The following is a 14,613-nucleotide window of genomic DNA, read 5'->3' as shown; positions in this document are numbered from 1 at the left end:
AGGAGATTACCGATTCCGATAAATAGAATCAACAGGAGATCGAGGCAGTCATTCCCACCTGCCACATATGGGTGTGAGGAACACCACGGGCCTGGAATGGTTCTCCTCATCAGAGACCAAGAGAGATGTCTCACTTTTCCCCTAACTTAATCTCACGCTCTGCTTCTGTTTTGGAGACCCCACTGTTTCCACATCACAGTTTGTAGAAAATGTATTTCTCTAAAATCTATACTATACTCTCTTTAACTCTCTCGCATCTCTGGAAGTATATCTGTCTTCCTATTTCTTTCATACACATTCAGAATAGGGATAATGGGTGTACCCGCACTTGCTAGAATTGATTGGTGTCACAGTAACCTTGCAATAGAGGGAGAATAATAGCAAATACAAACATTTTATAGAGGCCTCTACACCACAGGTGACTGACATTGGAGGATGTTGCACAAATGAGGCAGCATTTCAAAACAGAATATTTGTCTATGTGGGAAGGATGAGAGAGGTGTAAGGATATTACACCCGTTCCCTTGTTTCTCCTTTTTTCCCCTCCCTCCATCCAGCTGTGGCTGGCTGCCTGCACTGCTGGTGCTGCTTAAGCGCTAAATTATGCAATTTTAACGCCCTCCGCACACACACAGACACACATATGCATACACACACACACAAACACACACAAGCCTGGCACATTCTCCCTTACTATTATGCCCTACAGCGCCGCTTGGGGATTCTCAAACGTTAATTAATGGCAGGCACCGAAGCATGGGATTTCTCATTAACCCCAGAGAACGATGCTGCAGAAGCATGCAAGAGGAAAAACACTATAAAAGGGACGCCTTGGTACGTTTTTACTTGTTTCTGATCTGTTCTTTGCATCCTGCTCTACTGATCATTGGCAGCTGACAAGATTGAGGCTGTTCTTTACCTCTGGCTTCTTAATGACAAGGGGCAGACGAATATAGTGACTTAATTGACTTAATTACGGAGCTAATCAGGTAAATTAGAGAATCTAGGTGCGGTTAAAGGTTACTGTGAGGGGAACCAAGATGAAGCAGACGGCTGGGCAGTGAGTGTGACACACACAGTTCAGAACTGTTCTGAATGAAGTATTTGTCATTTAATTTGAGCAAATAACATGACTGTGAGGCCAGGAGGAAGGTGTGGTGGGAAAGGATTGTTTGGTAGATTAAGCCAATGCCTATGCACCGGGAGTTTTTCCAGGACTTTCTGTATTTGCTAAGAAAGGCCAAGTTTGATGTTTGGTCTACCAGACTCTTCATGCATTTGGGCGGAAACTAGTGTCTAGAAACAAGATTACGGTCATTCTAATGTCGTTTTCAACACCTTTTCTACATATAATAGCCTTACAAATTGTACAATACAAATACAGTATAACAAAAAAGGATATAAACACATGGAACAGACTAATGGTGTAAGACAAAATATGGGAATGATTGTATGCCTATATGAGAGGACTGGAAGAAAGGAAGTAATATAACTGACTGGTACAGAGTAACAGAGTTGACTGGATATGAGGAAGTAACAGAACTGACTTGGTACAGGGTAACAGAGTTGATTGGATGTGAGGGATTAGCAAATTGACATGTTACAGAGTAACAGAGTTGACTGGATATGAGGAAGTAACAGAACTGACATGTTACAGAGTAGCAGGGTTGACTGCATAAGAGGAAGTAACAGAACTGACTTAGTACAGAGTAACAGAGTTGACTGGATGTGAGGGATTAGCAAACTGACATGATACAGAGTAACAGAGTTGACTGGATGTGAGGGAGGAACAGAATTGACATGTTACAGACAGGATGGGAAATTCACTTTTCGGTCCACCAGCCAGTGTGGCAGGTAGATAAAATAGAACACCATACCTACTGTGAAGCATGGGGGTGGAAACATCATGCTTTGGGACTGTTTTTATGCAAAGGGACCAGGACGACTGATCCGTGTAAAGGAAAGAATGAATGGGGCCATGTATCGTGAGATTTTGAGTGAAAACCTCCTTCCATCAGCAAAGGCATTGAAACGTGGCTTGGTCTTTCAGCATGACAATGATCTCAAACAACGAAGGAGTGGCTTCGTAAGACGCATTTCAAGGTCCTGGAGTGGCCTAGCCAGTCTCCAGAGCTCAACCCCATAGAAAATCTTTGGAGGGAGTTAAAAGTCTGTGTTGCCCAGCAACAGCCCCAAAACATCACTGCTCTAGAGGAGATCTGCATGGAGGAATGGGCCAAAATACCAGCAACAGTGTGTGAAAACCTTGTGAAGACTTACAGAAAATGTTTGACCTCTGTCAATTCCAAAAAAGGGTATATAACAAAATATTGAGATAAACTTTTGTTATTGACCAAATACTTATTTTCCAAATTTGCAAATAAATTCATAAAAAATCCTACAATGTGATTTTCTGGATTTTTTTTCTCATTTTGTCTGTCATAGTTGAAGTGTGCCTATGATGAAAATTACAGGCCTCTCTCATCGTTTTAAGTGGGAGAACTTGCACAATTGGTGGCTGACTAAATACTTTTTTGCCCCGCTGTACATGTTGTCTTGACGTTGTATTAGTTAATGTGACGACTGTTGTTCATCGAATGATTAAACGTTTCTAGTTTCTATTTCCCAAATGAACTCAAAGAATATCAGAATATCGATTTTACAACAGCCGCTAATTAACCAGTTACCTCTACAGTCTCGTTCTGAACGTCGTATATTCCGTGAATCTGCACGGACCCGGGTCTCACCGATGAGTTCGTACCACACCAATCTTAGTTGAATATTTATTTACTGGAAAGCTAAAATGATGATAATAGATACACATAGACAAAACACATTATAGGCTATTGATTAGAACTTAGTATAACGGGCCAACATACTATGGCACATGTTACCCAAAATGGGGATTTCAAAGAGAGAGGGAAAAAAGAAAGTACACAAGAGAAATATATATTTGGGCGAATTTGTCAGCTATGCTATTCTAACCCTAGCCTTGCCCCAAACTGCCGTTCTTATGGGTCAGAATATAATGATGTAATTACGTGAGGAAGATCTCAGAGGATTCTCTGCGTGGACCGTTCAGGGGACCGTTCAGGCTGCTTGATGACGCACTTCTCCGGCGCACCTTTCTGGTCGTCCTCACGATTTCAGCGTCCTTTTGGCTTAGGAGTCTGTTCCCTCACCCTTGCTCTGGAAGGGATTTTCTGAGGACAGACAGCTCTGTAAGCTCAAAGCTCACAGCATAGGAATGAAACCGTTTAGATACCACGATTCGCTGGGTTTGGATGCTAGGGAGTCCGGCTTGAATTCACCCGCTTGGACACAGCTACTAATCCGTAGCTTGGGTAGAAAAATATATATTTGTCTTCAAACTTGTCTTGTGTTCTGGGTTCATTGACTCTTTAGACCTTGGCTGCAGCTTGGGTCACGTAGACTTATCTGTAAATTCTTTACTCACAGGTTTTATACACTCGTGTCAAAAGATCATTAGGTGAGACACAAATGTTCAGCTGCCCCTTTAAGAGACAGGCCATTACCATGGTAACTTGGCCACTCACTTGTCTGTGATGAAAGAAATCTCAGACTGTGATATTTTCCTATTTATTTTTTCATTTTTAATTTAACCTTTATTTAACGAGGCAAGTAATGTCTTCCAAGCAGCAAACAGTTACAGCAAACTGAAAAACAATCTAGTGTGTAAACAAAACGATATACAGCTCTGGGAAAAATGAAGAGACCACTGCAAAATGATCCGTTTCTCTGGTTTTACTATTTCTAGGTATGTGTTTGAGTAAAATTAACATTTTTGTTTTATTCTATAAACTACTGACAACATTTCTCCCAAATTCCAAATAAAAATATTGTAATTTAGAGCATTTATTTGCAGAAAATGACAACTAGTCAAAATAACAAAAAATATTCAGTATTGTCAGACCTCAAATAATGCAAAGAAAATAAGTTCATATTCATTTTTAAACAACACAATACTAATGTTTTAACTTAGGAAGAGTTCAGAAATCACCGATTCTCCACCAAATTTCACAGTGGGTGTGAGACCTGGATAGGCCTACAAGCCACAGTGTCTCGCACCCACTGTGAAATTTGGTGGAGGATCGGTGATGATCTGGGGGTGCCTCAGCAAAGCTGAAATCGGGCAGATTTGTCTTTGTGAAGGACGCATGAATCAAGCCATGTGCAAGGTTGTCCTGGAAGAAAACTTGCTTCCTTCTGCTCTGACAATGTTCCCCAACTCTGAGGATTAGTTTTTCCCAGCAGGAAAATGCTCCATGCCACACAGCCAGGTAAATCAAGGTGTGGATAGAGGACCATCAGATCAAGACCCTGTCATGGCCAGCCCAATCTCCAGACCTGAGCCCCATTGAAAATCTCTTGATTTTATTGAAGAGGAAAATGGATCACAAGCCATCAAACAAAGCTGAGCTGCTTTCAATGTGAAAGACTGGTGGAGAGCGTGCCAAGACACATGAAAGCTGTGATTGAAAATCAGGGTTATTCCACCAAATATTAGTCTCTGAACTCTTCCTACTTTAAAACATTAGCATTGTGTTGTTTAATAATTAATATGTAATTAATATATTAATATTAATAACTTATTTTCTTTGCATTATTTGAGGTCTGAAAACACTGCATCTATTTTATTATTTTGACCAGTTGTCATTTTCTGCAAATAAATGCTCTAAATAGTTTATAGTTTATAGAATAAACAAAAATGCTAATTTTACCCAAACAAATACCTATAAATAGTAAAACCAGAGAAACTGATAATTTTGCAGTGGCCTTTCTTGTCAATTTAACCAACCCCAAATGCTCTGTGTGACCACTGGCCATTCTTACCTGCTAATAACAAAATCTGCCGACATTTTGCGGGTTTTCATTTCCTCCAGAACAACCTTGGTATGTGGCTTAAGAGAGTTGACTGGATGCGAGGGAGTAACAGAAATAACACGTCACAGAGTTGACTGGTAGATGTAGGATGTAAAATAACTGACTGGTTACTGAACTGACTAGTAAGGTGAGTGAAGAATAGGACGTGAGAGGGTAATGGAGCCAACTGGTACATCATGTGTTATGTTACTGAACTACAAAATGCAAGCTGATGTGACATACTCTTCCCACCAGATTGTCACTGGCAGGTTGAGGATGTTCAGCCCTCAAGGGAAGACTGTGCTAATACTGATAGAGACTGACAAAGAGAGAGCATTGCATGACCGTGGCTGACTGTGACACACACACACACACAAAGAGGAATTCACACACAGAAAACAACAGCTGGGGTACACATTCTATGTCACACTTCACACATATGCATACTTTTGCCAGTTGTCTTCCTGTAATGTTTATACTGCTCTTCATTAACTGGTCACACGGAATAACAAATTATCAACATGCAATGATGCATAAATGGTAATTTCCCTCAACTAGAGAGAGAGAGAGAGAGAGAGAGAGAGAGAGAGAGAGAGAGAGAGAGAGAGAGAGAGAGAGAGAGAGAGAGAGAGAGAGAGAGAGAGAGAGAGAGAGAGAGAGATTCGTATCGGCATTATGGAATGTTAACTAATGTAGGAAAGTTACATGTTCGCTGGGTAGATACAGGATAACTGCCACAATCAAGGAAACACTTGAGTAAATGAGGGATACAAAGTATATTGAAGATCGGTGATTCCACACAGGTGTAATTCCTGAGTTAAGTAAGCAATTAACATCCCATAACATTAGGGTCATGTATAAAAATGCTCAGTTGCTGCTGTGGCTAGAAGAGGAGATCTCAGTGACTTTGAAAGAAGGACAAAGGAGCATCTGAGGTTTAAAGGGTGTGTGTCAGTCACCAGGTCTCAACACAATTGAACACTTGTGGGAGATTCTGGAGGGACTCCTGAGACAGCATTTTCCACCACCATCAACAAAACACCAAATAATGGAATTTCTTGTGAAAGAAGGGTGTCACATCCTTCCAATCGAGTTCCAGGCACTCGTAGAATCTTTCCCAAGGAGCATTGAAGCTGTTCTGGCTTGTGGAGGCTGAACACCCTATTAATAACCCTTTAACTGTTTTCTCAACTGGCTGGTAGAGCATGTTTTGACTGTGGAATTAATTGGGGATATGAAGAAAAACCTTGAACTGGATTGGTCAACCCTCCCCGGCCTTCTGCACCAATTTACATAATGTGTATCCTTTTAGGTTACTGCAGTTCAGACTTGTGGCACTCTAACTTGCCACTCGGAGGGCTGGAAGAAAACTCAAAATCAGACACCACAGATATGGGATAAAAGGCAAGAATTCAGTTGGTGAGGGATAAATTCTGTTAGTAAAGACGTTGAAGAATAGGAATTTGTAAATAAATAGTAAAAGGTACTAAAGGAACTGAACTGATTCCACTTATCATCTATGCTCTTAAACTATCCCTTCCATCTAACAGATCATCTGTTCTTAGCATCAATTTGTATCATTCATCCATAGCAACAGTATTTAATCTCTGTCACAGGAATCTTTAACCTCATGGAAAGGCAGCATCAATCAAGGCTTTGATTTGATTTAGACTTTGCCATTGATTCTCCTATCAACTATTTCATACATCCCACATATTCACCATTTGCAATCTATATTGAACAAAAATATAAACGCAACATGTAAAGTATTGGTCCCATATCCCAGAAGTGTATTTCTCTCTAATTTTGGCATTATTTTTAATTCAAATTTTTATTCAAATTTGACCCAAATTAAAGATATACAATCACATTGGGTTGCAGGTATAATATAGTTTTATTAAAGGGAAAGAAAACTCTAACTAAACTATACTGAACAAAAATATAAACCCAACATGTAAAGTGTTGGTCCCATGTTTCATGAGCTGAAATAAAAGATGCCTGAAATGTTCCATTTCTCCTTTGACAAGATAATCAAAAGATCCCAATTATTTTCCATACACTTATTTCTAAATAAAAAAATTGCACAAATTTGTTTACATAGCTGTTAATGAGCATTTCTCCTTTGCCAAGATAATCCATCAACCTCACAGGTGTGGCATATCAAGAAGTTGATTAAATATGCTCAAGCATGTTTAAGCATGCTCAAGGAAACACTTGAGTAAATGAGGGATACAAAGTATATTGAAGATCGGTGATTGAATATATACTATATATATATATATATATATATAGTGCCTTGTGCTGGGGACAAAAAAGGCCACTTTAAAATGTGAAGTTTTGTCACACAACACAATGCTACAGATGTCTCAAGTTTTGAGAGTTTGTGGAATTGGCACGCTAGAACTGTAGGAATGTCCACCAGAGCTGTTGCCGGAGAATTTAATGTTCACTTTCCTATCATAAGCTGCCTCCAACGTAATTTTAGAGAATTTGGCAGTACGTCCAACCGGACTAAAAACTGCAGACTACGTGTAACCAAAGGACCTCTACATCCGGCTTCTTCACCTGTGGAATAGTCTGAGACCAGCCATCCGGACAGCTAATGAAACTAAATAGTAATTCTGTCTGTAATAAAACTCTTTCTGATTGACTGGGCCTGGCTTCCCAGTGGGTGGGCCGCCCATGCACCCCTGCTCAGTCATGTGAAATCCCTAGATGCGGGCCTAATGGATTTATTTCAATTGACTGATTTTCTTATATGAACTGTACCTTGAAATTGTTGCATTTATATTTTTGTTCAGGAAATATTCTAAGACAATAACAACAGATCAGCCAGGTCTGAGTTCATGTAAAACCTCATACAGTTGTTAGATCTAGCCTACTTATCCATGTTCTTCAACATTAACTAGTCACAAACTGTTACACAAATCTGGATAATTTTCCTAAATAGTTGATCTGAGAACTACAAGATAAACAGTAGCTTAACGATTGTCCTGTTCGGATTAAAATCATTGTGGGAAATTAGACTTGAATCAATAGGCATTCAACCATACCATTATAAACATTATTGTCTGGTTAGCTGGGTAGTTAGCATAACTTAAGAGCAAATTCAGTTTTTGCTGTTATCTAAAACAAAACCTGGGAATGTGTTTATCACCCAATTGAAAGATAGCTGGTATGCATTTTTCTACATTGTAATTGACGCGATACAACCTTTAGTAGGCTGCTGGCAGGCTGCTGCCAGGCTTCGGCTGTGGCACAGCAAAGGCAGTTTACGATTCATAAAAAATGCAATGCTGATGGGTGGTAACATTTAAATAAAACTCAGCCCTTAAACAAAACATAGGCTGAAAAAAAGTGGTCAATTTCGGATTTGTCACTTCAAGCCCAAACAACTAAACGATGACTTATTGACTTAAATCGTTGTGCGACATCATACTGTAGGTAAGCTCTGGTCATCGTCTTTTAGCTCGAAAAAGTGTATTTCTACCGGTGTGAGCGTTTAAGCACTACAAGAGAGAAAGGTCAACTTTACAGCAGCTACTAGCTACTGAGACAGAGGGCACACAGCACAGCCAAGGTCATCTACGTTTTATTGCTAACCTAAAAAGTACTACATGGACTAGCTACTACCTATCTCGGCAATTTGGTCCTGCCGTACATACCTACATATACGCTACTGTCACAAGACGCAGGCCTCCTTACTCCTTAGAATTTCTAAGTAAACAGCTGGAGGCAGGGCTTTCTCCTATTGAGTTCCAAATACTACTTGTTGAAAAAAAACGTTTACCTCTTTTTCTCCCCAATTTGTGCTATCCAATTGGTAGACAGTCTTGTCTCATCGCTGCATCTCCCATACGGACTCGGGAGAGGCGAAGGTCGAGAGCCGTGCGTCCTCCGAAACACAACTCAACCAAGCCGCACTGTTTCTTGAAACAATGCCCACTTAACCCAGAAGCTAGCTGCACCAATGTGTCGGAGGAAACACTGTGCACCTGGCGACCGTGTCAGCGTGCACTGCGACCGTCCCGCCACAGGAGTCGCTAGTGCACGATGGGACAAGGACATCCCTGCCAGCCAAACCCTCCCCTAACCCGGACGACGCTGGGTCAATTGTGCGCCACCCCATGGGTCTCCCGGTCGCGGCTGGCCTAGAGCTCCATTTTTATGGAATGGTCTGCCGATCCATGTTACAAATGCAGACGATCACCATCAGTGATCTAAAGCTTCTCTCTCATCTGGATCATCTTAAAACCTACAAAGCCACACCATGATCAATTTCAGGTCTCCCATATTACACACTGTCTATTTGTTATCTCATCCTATTTGTCTGGGGTCCATTTTGTCCCATTTATTCTCAATGCCGTACTCATAAACCTGGTTTTCTGACTGGTTTGACGCAATGTTATCTCTCTCTATCTCTAGCCTGAGGTCAGCTCTGTGAATGAGATGGTGGTGCGGAGATAGTGGAGAAATTTCACTGAGGTGATAAAATATTGATGGACAGAAAGGCCTTGCTTCTTCCCTGTGGCCAATTGGGTGCATGCGATCGAAGTGAAGCAGTTAAGGGCAGAGAGGAATCTGAAACTAACAGCCCAAATGGCATCGGGAAAGCAGGAAAGAAAAACAGATTGTAAGTTGGTTCTCCGGAGCATCTTAGGGAGTCGGCGTCCCATTATCTCAATGTGATCGTTATCTTGTCTGTACAACACAACCATAATCAGATTCACTTTTGCTTCACTTAACACGCTTTATTCAGAGATCTACTCTTCCAGGCTGTTACTTTAACATACAAGCCCCATCCAGCAGATAAGGAATCAATACAATGTAAATATGTACCAGAGGGATAGAAAAGACAGTACAAATTCTGTATCTGAATTTGCATAATCAGTTGCTGGTATACACAAAGGCTGGGATATGAGACATGCAAGCCTGGTTTCGTTTGACAATGAATTATATAAATGCGCCACATTTAAAGTAGCTGGCCAATCAGCGGTATAAAGGAGGATGAGCTGGCCAATCAGCGGTCTACTTGCGTGAATATTTTTAATGACTGGTATACACCCACACCATTCTGTTGTTGGGGTACACCCACACCATTCTGTTGTTGGGGTACACCCACACCATTCCAACAGAAAAGCTGATTTTTAACAAACTTTTTTTGGGGGGGAAGGAAAACTATTTCACTCAAATTGTAAGTAACTATAGGTCATATTTCATAGAAATCTGGAAACACTAGGCAGTTACTTTAAAAAAGGTTGAAGGCAGGTGAGGGATCATTCATCCGTTTGTTGTCGAACCAACTCAGCCCTTTGTTTTGGCTTTGCACAACCGACTGCAGACTTTCAGTATATCAAGATCGTGTTCATGTCTAACATGATTTTGAGGTAGTGTTAATTTTTGTGTAAGTGTGCTAAGTGTCTCCAACAAAGCAGTTTATTTCTAGGTGTTTTGAAGCATTCTTACTCATACCACATATACAGTATATACTATATACATATAATTGTTTACGTTATTTTGGGAACAATGAAACCAAAGTGAGAGTCTATCAATGAAGCCTAACTTTTAAAATAAAGACGCAGGCATAATCTCCACATACTTTCCCTAGACCCTGCCACAGCTATGTGTTCAGTTACAAAAATGCTTAAATAACTAAATATTCACATGACCAACAACAATAAACTCCCAACAGTGAGACGTCATTGCCAATCTACGCCACCTTGTTTAAAGAAGTAAGGACATGCACCATGTCACACAACATTCTGCTCACTAAAACATTGCAACCAAGTTCCATCAATATTGTCCATCATCCAACAGCTATGGCAGAATTGTGGTGTACGTGTTGGCACTTACCGTTGATCCATTTGGCCTCCGGGTCGTGGGCAACAAACTCAGGCTTGAACAGGTCTTCCACTGTGAGTTTGGTATCACTGCCAGCTTGGCTGTCCGCTTTTAAAAAAATCACAAAATGTTTTTATTAATTACAAACTATCATCACTGGGAACTCAATAATTGTCACGCCCTGGCCATAGAAAGGCTTTTATTCTCTATTTTGGTTAGGCCAGGGTGTGACTAGGGTGGGCATTCTAGTTTCTTTATTTCTATGTTTTCTATTTCTTTGTGTTTGGCCGGGTGTGCTTCTCAATCAGAGGCAGCTGTCTATCGTTGTCTCTGATTGGGAATCATACTTAGGCAGCCTTGTTTCCTTTCACATTTGTGGGTAGACTTTGTTAGTGGCATGATGCCCAAATCAAGCTTCACGGTGGGTTCCTTGTTTTGTTGGCGACATTCATTTCAAATAAAGAGAAATGTACGCTCATCACGCTGCCCTTTGGTCCAGTCATTTCCAGGAAGACGGCCGTGACAATAATGATCAAATCATTATCAATTTTGAAGTTTCCAGCATTGTTTATTCTCTCACAGAAGGAGCAAATAATAGCAATAAGGCACATGATACTAAAGGAAAAGGGGTGTAGTATTGCTTCTTTTTTTGAATTTGTGAAGCTTGCTGCATCAAAGTCTTTCTGAGGAACTGAGAGACATTTTCGAGAACTTGGGGTTACCCAGAACTTAGGGTCATCAAGTCAGTCTCCAATCAAAGTCAAGACTCCTTGGTCTTGACCTAGAAGCTATCCCAGACATATTCTGTCAAGAGGTTGCCTCTAGACACTGATCTAAGGTCAGCATTATGTTGTTGCTCCTGGTCAAGGTCAGCATTGGTGGGTAAGTTAATCTGATTCTAGATCTATGTTTATATTGTGTTCTGTTTACAGCATATAGCTGTATAAGAGTAACTATACATGTTGCATCCAGCTGTTAATAATGTCTTAGGTCTGTGCTTTAGTCAGAAAAATGACAGTCAGATTAATATACCAAGGACTAGAGATGTGGAGTGGTCTGGAAACGGGGTCTTTAATCTAGGGCAGTTTTTAAAGCTGTTGGGAATCTTGCGTGTGATGCTTACTTTAGCCTTTATGAATAAAAATAAGTCAGGATAAAATCTTATCAGAAGATTGGATGCACTTGGACGGCTTCACCTGCTCTAGAGGTAGACACTTTGAGCAACCTTTAAAATTCAGATGAAGAGTGAGCCAAACATTTAACAGAGAGAGAGGGAAGGTTGGAGGGGTGAGGGAGAGAAAGAGAGAGGAAAAGTAGAGAAAGAGAGAGAAATGATCAGTGTTTCCCTTATAGTATATTCATTTAGCTAATATTAATTTGGCTAATAAAAAGAAAAGATTAAGATGGGCAAAAGAACACAGACACTGGACAGAAGAACTCTGCCTAGAAGACCAGCATCACAGAGTCATCTCTTCACTGTTGACGTTGAGACTGGTGTTTTTTGCGGGGTACTATTTAATGAAGCTGCCAGTTGAGGACTTGTGAGGCACCTGTTTCTCAAACTAGACATGTACTTGTACTAATGTACTTGTCCTCTTGCTCAGTTATGCACCGGGGCCTCCCACTACTTTTCCTATTCTAGTTAGAGCCAGTTTGCGCTGTTCTGTGAAGAGAGTAGTACACAGCGTTGTACGAGATCTTCAGTTTCATGGCAATTTCTCGCATGGAATAGCCTTAATTTCTCAGAACAAGAATAGACTGACAAGTTTCAGAAGAAAGTTATTTGCTTCGGGCTATTTTGAGCCTGTAATCGAACCCACAAATGCTGATACTCCAGATACTCAACTTGTCAAAAGAAGTCCAGTTTTATTGCTTCTTTATTGAGCACAACAGTTTTCAGCGGTGCTAACATAATTGCAAAAGGGTTTTCCAATGATCAATTAGCCTTTTAAAATGATTCACTTGGATTAGCTAACACAACAATTGGAACACAGGAGTGATGGTTGCTGATAACGGGCCTATGTAGATATTCCAGCTACAATAGTAATTTACAACATTAACAATGTCTAATAAATAGCTTTCGTAAACATGTTTTAACCGTAAAATGTTAAGCCATTAATGAGAGGATGTTGTTAAGCCATTTGTAAACTACTGTTGACAAGGACAGATGCTAATTGTGCAGAGAGAGAAGGGCCAAATGATTTTGAATGTCAGCCATGTTGGCCCGGGCTGGATAACTACAAAGCACTTTGGTTTGTAAATGATGTGGCAGCCAAATGCAATAGATAGCTAGCCCATCAGATACTCAAGGGGTTTTAAATTGTCTGGAGCACCAGGGGACAATGTGGTCTCTGTTCATCTGTGAGTCATTCCAAAGATTTCTGAGTACGTCACTCAGCATAAACTGTTCTTAACTGCAGCAAATTGAGGATGTTGATGAACAGCTGAGTACTGAAACTAAGTCAATATACAAGGTGTAGTGTACTTATTATCTATGCCCAATACCGTACCTGGGGTGAGGAGGATGACAGACATGGTGATAAGAGAGCAGACCCCCAAAATAACCAGCAGAGCAATAGCAATTCCTTTCCAGTTCCTGTCAGGTGGAGCTCCCGCACCAAGGTCCTGTAGAGAAACAGAGAGAGTTAGGGAGAGAGGAAGAATGGGGAGAAAGAGAGAGAGAGAGAGCAACAGTTGTCAAAAGAGCGTTCTGGAAAATACCTTTCAACATCTTTGGAAAATACCAATGTTCAGCTAAAAGTAGACACACCTCGACACACAGAACCACAAAACACAGGGATAAATACACAAAAGGATAACAACCCCACATAAATGTTATAGATTTGAGCACATTTTCTTCCTCGCTCTATTTTCTTGCTTCCGTCCACACAAACTCTTTTCAAGACCACAGAGACATGAGTATCACAGATACACAGTTCTTCTATGTTGAGTCAAAGTGTTATGTAGGAGCTTACAATAAACATACCCATATAACGTCAAATTGCTGGAATGTCAAATTGAAAGCCAAACCCAATCCCCAGATCACAGACATTGTGCATGCCATACACATCCATTTTGAAGCAGGGACGCAATAGGAAGCAGCACGAGTTCGCATGGGTTGATCCCTACGATACGATGTAAACAGCCTAAGAAGAAAAACACAATACTAAAACAGCACAGTGTGTTAGGATTAAGTGCTGGTCCTTGTGTCACAATAACTACGTCAATGATTGTGACCATGTCAATGACAGCAGAGAAAATGTTTACTCATGCACTAGGTACAGGTGAAGGATCTCAATTTGACCAGTTTCTCAAAGCAGGAAAATAAGCTTGCCGCAACAGAAATTGTGAATTATTGTGTGGAAATAATGAATTGACATTTGTGCATGGGTTGATACATTTTAAGTTAGGGCAAATCATATTAGACATTTTGAAGTGGAAATAACCAACTTTAGAAGACTTTTTAAACCACAAGTTTGCATTTCCTGCAACAACAGGATGATCAAATTAAGATTATAAATCTGTAATAATAGAATAACATAAAGTAGTAAATAATACAGTCACAAAAGTTACTCATTCAGCTGTATAATAGTCAATGTGCTAGGCACGATGTTTCAGCATGTGACCTTGAGCTGCATTGATAACCAGCTCCATGGCGAGGCTCAAAATGAGCTGCATGATAGGGCTTAATCTAAGCTGTGATGTGCTGTGCGGTGGGGCTCAATGAATAACACGACCAACATTATGGCATTTTGTGTTTAAATTCAACTCTGAGGTAGGGAGGGGTTTATAAGTTGCATGGAGGAGCTCAGAGTAAATGGCATGAAGAGACTTTATGAAAAATGCAAGTTAATACTTCATCATTTGCATTTCAAGAGGGGAATTTGC

General features: G+C 40.4%; 1 protein-coding gene across 2 annotated transcripts in view; it reads right to left on the bottom strand.

The window, feature by feature from the left end:
- The window catches only part of LOC124041657 (inactive dipeptidyl peptidase 10-like), a 370,729-nt gene that overhangs the window by 109,160 nt on the left and 246,956 nt on the right, over positions 1-14,613 (bottom strand). For both annotated transcript variants that reach the window (XM_046359492.1, XM_046359501.1), the window contains exons 2-3: positions 13,236-13,350; positions 10,738-10,833 (exon numbers count right to left, since the gene is read on the bottom strand). In XM_046359492.1, coding sequence (XP_046215448.1) covers positions 10,738-10,833; positions 13,236-13,350 — 211 coding nt within the window. The remainder of the gene's footprint in view (positions 1-10,737; positions 10,834-13,235; positions 13,351-14,613) is intronic.

This window comes from Oncorhynchus gorbuscha, linkage group LG01 (assembly GCF_021184085.1).
Source record: "Oncorhynchus gorbuscha isolate QuinsamMale2020 ecotype Even-year linkage group LG01, OgorEven_v1.0, whole genome shotgun sequence".
In the NCBI taxonomy this organism is placed as follows: domain Eukaryota; kingdom Metazoa; phylum Chordata; class Actinopteri; order Salmoniformes; family Salmonidae; genus Oncorhynchus; species Oncorhynchus gorbuscha.
The sequence above is the reverse complement of the archived record's forward strand: the minus strand, read 5'-3'. Positions and strand labels throughout refer to the sequence as shown.